The sequence below is a fragment of the Culex quinquefasciatus genome, chromosome 2, assembly GCF_015732765.1.
Source record: "Culex quinquefasciatus strain JHB chromosome 2, VPISU_Cqui_1.0_pri_paternal, whole genome shotgun sequence".
Classification (NCBI taxonomy): Eukaryota; Metazoa; Arthropoda; class Insecta; order Diptera; family Culicidae; genus Culex; species Culex quinquefasciatus.
The window spans coordinates 214,744,251-214,753,065 of NC_051862.1; the positions used below are offsets into that span (position 1 = coordinate 214,744,251).

Sequence of the window (8,815 nt, forward strand, 5' to 3'; positions counted from 1 at the left end):
AGAATTTAAGAATTTAAGAATTTAAGAATTTAAGAATTTAAGAATTTAAGAATTTAAGAATTTAAGAATTTAAGAATTTAAGAATTTAACAATTTAAGAATTTAAGAATTTAAGAATTTAAGAATTTAAGAATTTAAGAATTTAAGAATTTAAGAATTTAAGAATTTAAGAATTTAAGAATTTAAGAATTTAAGAATTTAAGAATTTAAGAATTTAAGAATTTAAGAATTTAAGAATTTAAGAATTTAAGAATTTAAGGATTTTAGAATTTAAGAACTTGCGTACTCTACTTATACGGGTTTCGCAGCTTTATACCAGATTTAAATGTCTTGTGCACGGTTACTGAAAATCGCACTTTTGGGAGTTCAGAAATCACACTTTTGACAGTTCGCTTAAGCGAACTGAAAAAAGTGCGATTTTGCGAACTCGTAAAATGGTAAAAATTACCAAAAAACAAGTTCAGTTAAGCGAACTCCCAAAAGTGTGATTTTGGACTAAGCGAAATTTTAGGAAAAAAATTGAAACGTTTCATTCGAAGTGTTGTCATTTGTTGCAGACAGTTGTTGTTGTGTTCCGGAGTTCCGGATTGGATTTAGGTAATAAGAACGGAGTAGGTTATTAAAAAAATGGTCCACCGTTGGATGGATTACTTGCCAACGTTTGCAAAAGGATTAGGTCCAGCGGTGGCCTTTTTCTGGACAATTTCGTCCGTCCCGGTGGACAGATTATCTGCAAGAGTTGGCAATAGATTCGGTCCACCGGTGGCCGGATTTCGTGGCAATGTTCCGTCCCCCGGTGGACGGACTGTCTGCATGAGTTGGCAAAAGACTCGTTCTACCAGTGGACGGATTTTTTGACAGCCTTTTGCAAAAGGACGGGAGACGGATTGCCTCCAAGAGTCAGCAAAAGATTCGGTCCACCGGTGACGGATTTCTTAACAATGTTCCGTCCTCCGGGGAACGGATTGTCTTCAAGAGATGGCAAAAGATTCGGTCCACCGGTGGACAGATTTTTAGACAGTCTTTTACAAAAAGAATCCGTCCTTCGGGGAACGGATTGCCTGCCAATAATGGCGAAAAGGTTGGGTCCACCGGTGGACGGATTACGGCACAAAGTTTTGCAAGAGGAATCCGTCCACCGGTGGACGGATTGCCTGCCAATAATGGCGAAAAGGTTCGGTCCACCGGTGGACGGATTACGGTACAAAGTTTTGCAAGAGGAAAGGTTTTTGTTTTTATTGTTGTACTATTTTACACATTAATAAATAATTATACCGTTGTGATTTTATTTTAGTTTATAATTAAAATTATTTCAATTCCAATCCCTCAAGAAAAACCAGAAAGGGCCCGAAAATAGGCAACATCCGAACAGATTTGATCCAGTGAAATATTTCCTCACGCTCGAACTCGGCAAATCATGAAAATCATGATTTTGCCAGTTCGACCCACTTTACCAAAAAAAGTGTTATCCGAGTTGAACTCGAAAAATCATGATAATTACCATTTTTTTGGTTTTATTTGGTAAGCGTGTGCGAAACTGTCAGACCTCAGAAAGCACATATACACACACAGAACGCAAAACCAAACAGTTGAATCAGAAGCTGCATTTTCCCCTAAATTTGTTTGATTTTCTAGTTCAAATAAATCAAAAATCTTTAAGTTATCATCAAAATTAGTGACGACTTAACTTAAGCACCACCGTTTCGCAAAAGTTCCTTATATTTAAGCCAAAAGTGTCACCCAAAGTTCTACACCACAGTCAAGACGTGATTCTAACCTCAACTTTCAAACAACAACAAAGAGTTTCTGAGCAGAGCAGAGTGATGGCCGCAGTAATCCGGCTCAAACGGCGCGTGGACGAAGATCCGCTGAACGCCTTCGTGCTCAACTGCAAACGCCAGCGGACGGATCAGGTGGAGCCTGATGCTGCTACTGCCAATGGAGTTGCCACCCCCGCGGAGACCTCGACGGTGCTGAAGTTTGCCGGGACGTTCACAAAGGTTTGTTCGGGTGGGAATTTCGGGTTTGAAATTGTTGGATGCTGAGGTTTGATTTGTTTTTAGGCCGACAACATTCCAGCACACCTGCAGAGCCGTCTCTCGAAGGAGGAAGCCAAGGAAGCGATATCGCGCGTGCATCGTCCCACGATCGCGTCCCGGAACCGGTTGGCATCTCGGCAAACGACGCAAAACAGTCGCTTCCGCATCGTGAACTGCACCCGCTCGCTGAGTCAGGTCGAGGGTGAGGAAGTGGGTGGTGGAACGACGATTGTAGACGTTGAGCGGGATCAGGTCGCTGGAGCGCCGGCCCAGGAACAGGAGCCTGGCTTCGTGTACGATTTGTACGTGGTTGACGAGAGTCAGCAGCAGAGCCAGCACGTCCCCTACATTCCGGAGAATCTGGACGATATCAGGTTGGTGCTGGTGGAAGATTTGTACTACACATTCTTCTCGTTCATTTGAAGCTTCCACCGCGAGCTGAGCCATAAATGCCAATTGCGAACAAAATTCAACAAACACACACAAGACTAGAGCTGTAGATTTTTTTTTGAGATTTAGAAGTTTAGGTAGTTTTTTATCTCTCAGTTTTCAACCAATCATCTGTTTTATGTAGAAGCTATTTTTTATAAAAATACTTTAAGGTAGGCTTAGCGAGAGATACATACATAGAATCCTATAAATAGTTGTCAAAATAACATGAAATATAGAGAAAGATAATTCAATACTTTTCGTCTGTGCTTGGAGAAGTATCTGATTCAAAACTGAAATACCACTATTCTTTTTATTTGGAAAGTTGAGAAAAATGCCTTGCTCGAGGGCCGGGAAAAGTATTGAATTGTGTTGTCTCTTGGTTGGAGATTGAAAAGATTCAATTCTTGAAAAAAAAACTTGTGTTGTCGACGGGATTCGAACCGAGGTCATTCCATGACTGCATCTTTCCACTTTGTTTTTTATTCAATCATTGTTGAATTCATACATTTTTCATTTCCAGAATTTTTTTTCCATTTTGCTTTTAAATTTCGATTCTTGAAATAATCAAAAAATGTAAAATAATAAAAAAACTTTATCAATTTTGTCCAAAAATTGCGTTGCATTTGCTCATAGTGCGCAATGTCTCAAAGATCATGTCGGTAAAGTAGACCTAGACTTATTTTTAACTCCTTCAAAGGGTAGTTTGTCACATGTTGGCCCTACTATCTAATTGGAACATTTTTTGAAATATATATTTTTTTAATTTCGGATATTTTTCATTGCATTTTTCGATATAGCGTTGCCATCTACGACGACCCGCTGTACTCTAGTCACCGCGGGCTGGGCGACCGGTCCGACAGTGACGGAGGCGAGTCGGAAGATTCGAACGACGAGAACAACTGGCGCAATGATTACCCGGACGAGGACGAGGACGTATTTGGGGAGGCGGCCAGCGTGGACGAGGACGACATCCGGCGCGCCGTCGAGGAGTTTGATTTGGGTGGGATCTCGCTTTTTATGTAATTTAATTAGTTCAACATAAATTTGATACATTTCCAGACGGAGATCGTGAACTGTCGTCGGACGAGGATTATTACGAGGCCGAAAACAGTGGGTTTGCCTACCCGGCAGATGATGACGGAGAATGTGATGCTGAGGAGGGCTCCGGACGTCTGAACAAACAAGACGTGGAGCTGTACGGAACGGCTTATGCTCGCTACAAAGCACGCATTCTGAAAGATATGAAAGCAAAAGAGTCGAACGGTGATCGTGACTCGGATGAATACGATTCGGAGATTGAGTGTGATGACGATAGTAAATCATCCGGCACCAGTGACAGTGACAACGAGAACTTTGATTTGTACGATTAAATTTGTTAATTTCCTAGCTGTAAGCTTGAATCTAAAATAAAGCACGCTTATGAAGCGATTTCAATTCAAGTTGAAGAATACGTTCGATGACAACATTAGATCGGTCGACGATTTCACAATCCAAGTGTGGTCTGTGTTCGAATCTCGATCCCAACCATTATTTCCCTGGATAGGTTTCCTGTTTGGATAGCACACTTTAATTGCTTCCGGACCTAGTACCTCCAGGCAGATGAGAGCCACTACAATCCATTCGTAACTTGACTGAATCTTATTCGAATTACGATTCCGAATGTGGGTACACTTTTTTGCTTTTTCTGTTCTCGCCCTTCCCCTTCTTTCGATTCTATTTTCGTCTACGGTTTGATCGTTCGAGATCTCGAACCAAACCGGCGCTAAGCTTGACCTTAACACAAAGTGGCATTCGGTTTGGTGTGCGAGCTTGTTCGCGCGTCGCTCTTGTAATCTCCTCGTCAGGTCTGGGTTCGATTCCCACTCAACTTTTAAAGAAAAAGTGTGTTGTAATATTTCACCCCTTGCTAATAAGTGTTCAATTTTAGCCATCTCAATGGTTCTGGTTGGTCAAAGGCAAGGCACAGAAAATGTCAAATTCCACACGGACTGATGTTCGATCCCTCAATTCTGCTCCGTACTAACAAAAAGACAAATCACTCGACAACATTCTTTTTAAAGATGTTTAGGTTGAATTTATGATTAAGGCAGAAGTTTCAAGGGTTGGTATGAACACACACTTAAACTTATTTTAAGTCTGTTTTCAGGGCATTAAAATATACATTTTCATCTATTAACAAAAACAATGTGTGTGTGGTTGTGTGATTGCCGAGATATAGCAATTTGAAGTTTGCATTTTCAAAAAAACGGGTGCCACGATATCTCAACCTCAATACTGCTTTTACCAAATCGGCTCAAATTTTGGTGAAGATTCGTTTAACCCAGGGGTGCTCAAAGTTTTTGGAGGCCGGGCCAAATTTGAAACTCAAATGAGCTTGCGGGCCAAATTTACAGAAAATTCTAAATAAAAAAAAAATAAATATCGCTATTTTAATTTAAATGTTTTAATTTCTGTTATTAAAAAAAACTCAATTAAAAATAACGGTTTTCTATCGGTATTGTTGATTTTATTGTTTCAGGTATTTGAAGAAATTTTTTTTAGCTGAATGTACTTGTGTTTTCAAAAATAAAGTTTTGTTTTTATATTTCGAAAATGGTGACATTACATGTTAAACAATTCATCTTAACATTTCTATGAAAAAAATTTAAGAAAATGTTTTAAGCTTCCGTATAGTTAAACTGTACGCAATATTTAAAAAAAATAAGATTTGACAAAAAAACATATTAGCGATAAAAAAACATTTATTTATTTAATCGAAAATTCATTAAAATTCGAATTATTTTTAATAAACACAAACATGCTCAAATGATTCTAAATTCAAAGGAATGCATATTTCATTAATTTCAGCTGATTGCACTTAAATTTTATTTTTTGAGGTTTTGAAGTTTTTTGAAAATATAATTTTGCTTCTGGTTTTTAGAGCCAATTTTTTAATAATGGGGGAGGGGTGGGTTGATCTACGAAAGCTTTGTAAAATATTTGCAACAAACTTGATCCTCTGATTTCCACATTTAGTTTGCCTGAATCAGTTGGTAGTCAATCAGATTCGTTATCTAACTGTAATGAGTTCGAATCCCGAAGAAAGTGCAATGTAAGTTTGTGAGTCAGTTCATGAAAGGGTCGTTATGATTTGCAAATTAATAAACTTGAACATTTTTTTAATATTTCCAAAAATATTTGATGAAAGTTTTGACGATATTTACTAGTTTAACTAACATTGAAACGTGTAAAATTGTTTAAATTATAAGATTTTTTGAATAAATTATTTGTATCCTAAAGAAGGCATCAAAATATTGATAAATTGATAAGTTTTTTTATTAACAAAAAATAAAAAAGATTAGCACATAACAGTTTAAAATAAACCTAAATTTTTAAAAAGTAAAAATCACTTTACAAGTAGTCAACGGGCCATTTTACATGATCATTCAAAATGGGTCCGCGGGCCATAAAATATCATCTCGCGGGCCACGTTTGGCCCGCGGGCCATACTTTGGTCACCCCTGGTTTAACCGGTTCCGTGTGCATGACTATAGTTTCAGCATTTGCATAGAAAAAGTGTTTACAATGCATTTTACACTAGTTCAGTTGTTTTGCAATCACTAGTTTTAAAAAATGTAAGATTTCGAGCCAAACATTTCATTAGGGCACAAAACCAAAAACCACGATTCGAGAAAATCGCTTGCAAAAAGTGGACAACTTGTTTCAAATCCTATTTAAAAAAGAAGCTTGACTGATGGTATTTTTACTGATGATATGATAAAACACATCATTATCCTCAACTCTGCTTAAATGCTTTTTAATTTTTGTTGTTTTTAGCACAATTTAAAAAAAATTTCGTTATTGGGCCCTTTTAACTTTCCAACTGTTGTTCAAAATGGGCCCTTTCTAAATGCAATTTCGAAGAGAGCTGAAAGGGCACTAAAGCGCTGTCACCGGATTGTTGTTTTGAATGATGTTTACGGGCCCTTTTGTTTAGTTAGAAATAATGAGTAATTTAGTAGAAATTTTGATTATTGGTGAAGTTTTGTGATTGAATGGTGTAGATAATGTATGTGAAACATAAAAATTCTTCAAAAGTTTACTGAACAGCAGCCGCGGGACGGTATTAAATATTGTTTTTTGACGAAGTTTTTCTCTGCAGAAATCCTTGGAGAAAAATAAACGAAACTTTTTTTTGAAGTGAATTAGTGTTAAGAATGTATGAAAAGTTCACTTTATAACACAAAAAGTTCCTCAATTACGAGAACCTAACGAAAAATAAAAGGGCACATTTGAACTTTTTTTTGGTTTGCAGTGAAAATGGTTATGTGCCCTTTTGTGTTTTTGATTTTTTCAATAGGAGATTGTTTGTTATCAATCAGATTCTTGGAGGGCATGTAGGGAGTGTACTAATGAATGGAATAGTGGAATAATCCCGAATGTTTACTTTTTGGTTTTGTGCCCTAATGAAATGTTTGGCTCGAATTTGACAAAAACAAAAATTTCAGCAAAAAAAAAAAAAACTTTTTGTGATACTAAACATCAAAAATTAAAAAAAAATCCATGGATTTTAAAATTAACTTAGGGGAACAGCATCTAATCCCAGCATGCCTCTAATGTTGGCAGGTCAGAGCTTTGACATTCAATTAAAGCTAATTAAAAGCGTTTTCAACTGAACTCGAGTGATAAATAGCTCAAAAAGAAGTGAGCAAGCAAGTTTCTATCAAAAGTTTTGCAAAATTAGTTGTTTGAATAGTGAAAATCAGCAAATTGGATGAAGTTAGGAGCGAGAGCTTAACCTGCCAAACATACGAGAATTTCCCTTAAGCATGCTAAAAATGATTCTAAATGCAGAAAAATGCATTTTTAATTGATTTCAGCTGATTACACTAAAATTTCCATTGAAATTTTAAAGTTTTTTGAAAAAATATTTTTTTTGCTCCTGATTTTAAAAAATCGACACAATTTTGGTAAAGTATGAAAAAATATTTTTTTCTGTTACTACAATCTTCAATGTCTTTTTTGAAAATTTGTATGACATTTTCTTATGTTTTAGAAAACTATTTTGTCAGGGATGGTCAAGCCTGGTCATGACTGCAATTTTCAAACTACTTTATGATTGAAAAAAAAAAAAAAATTACATCCTAAAACAAATTCCTAAAAGTTTATGGAAATTTTTTCACGTTTCTCAATGACAATGTCAGCACTTCCAAATGAATTATGATCAACTTGTGCATTAGCTCAAAAGAGGTAATTTTTGTTATCTAAAACTGAGAAAAATCTCACAAACCGTTTTTTTTATGAGAAGTTTTATACTTTATTTTTGTATTGATTAGAAAATCCGTTCTAAAGATAGAGATGTCTTCTTTGGTCACAGAAAAGTTACACACAAAGTTTTATCCAAATAAAAAATAAAAAAATGTCTCGTTTTCGTTTCATTTTTTGATGCAAAATCGGATTTGAAATCAAAATGTATTTTGGGTTTGTTTAAATATTACGTCCAGAGATTTTAGGGAATAAAGAATCCCCCCCCTCCTTCTACCCCTGTTAATTTCCAATTCCTTTAACATGGACTGTCATAAAGCCCTGACCCCCCTCCCTCCAGAAAAACTTCCTGAAAAATTGTTTGAGAAATGGGGTTTTAAGTTATAATCCAAATAGCACTCTATTTTCAAATGCATGTCAAAAACACAAAAGTGGACGTTTGTTTGACGTAGCGTAATATCTCCTTAACATTTCAAAAGGGCTTAAGTTGTGAAATTTTGACCTTTTTAAATGTTTGTCTTGAGTTATTTTTTTGATCAATAGTTCGATGCCTCTGTGCTCTCTTATGCTAACTAGATATGAAAACCGGCAAGCTTAGTACAAGAGAGTACACTAATATTTGTTTGTTTGTTTCGTCCGTTTCTTTAAAAAGAACACTCCAGACTCGATCATCCGAAGGCCTTGGAAAAATTTCAGTGCGGGTAACCAAAGGGCTTTTGTTAGGGGAAATATGCCCATTTTAAGCCTAATAAGCGGTCGTGTTTGAATGATGCTGGATAATCTGGATTGTTCCTTGAAATTCACTAAAACCAAGTACACCAACGAGTAGAGCAACTTTTTGTGAACTTTTCTGTTTATTTTCACTTTTATTAAAGGTTATGCTATTCCTTTTACAAGCATTTAAAAAAAAAATATTTCAAAAATGCATTCTAATCAGTCGAGTGCATTGGGCCACGCTCATTTTTCTATTTTCAGCTTAGTTCTTTTTTTCTTCCAGCGCTCTCTTGGGTCTGCTTAGTGCTGCCAATATTGATGAAATTTTAAGCGAACACTCACGAAAAGTAGCATTCATAGCGAAAGTTTCCTGGCAGCACTTGCTCA

At 36.4% G+C, this 8,815-nt stretch overlaps 1 protein-coding gene across 1 annotated transcript; it reads left to right on the forward strand.

Moving 5' to 3' along the window:
- Positions 1-1,550: 1,550 nt before the first annotated feature.
- On the forward strand, positions 1,551-3,905 carry LOC6037988 (probable RNA polymerase II nuclear localization protein SLC7A6OS). Its single transcript, XM_001847783.2, has 4 exons — positions 1,551-1,999; positions 2,063-2,412; positions 3,268-3,470; positions 3,530-3,905. The coding sequence occupies exons 1-4, from the start codon at positions 1,823-1,825 to the stop codon at positions 3,838-3,840; spliced, it is 1,041 nt and encodes a 346-aa protein (XP_001847835.2). The 5' UTR covers positions 1,551-1,822; the 3' UTR covers positions 3,841-3,905.
- The last annotated feature ends 4,910 nt before the right edge of the window (positions 3,906-8,815 follow it).

Excerpts from the sequence above, each read along its gene's own strand:
- LOC6037988 (XM_001847783.2), top strand. The coding sequence starts at position 1,823 with ATGGCCGCAGTAATCCGGCTCAAACGGCGCGTGGACGAAGATCCGCTG. Across the intron at positions 2,413-3,267 it reads GAGAATCTGGACGATATCAG|CGTTGCCATCTACGACGACC; the intron begins GTTGGTGCTGGT and ends TTTTCGATATAG. Across the intron at positions 3,471-3,529 it reads CGTCGAGGAGTTTGATTTGG|ACGGAGATCGTGAACTGTCG; the intron begins GTGGGATCTCGC and ends ATACATTTCCAG.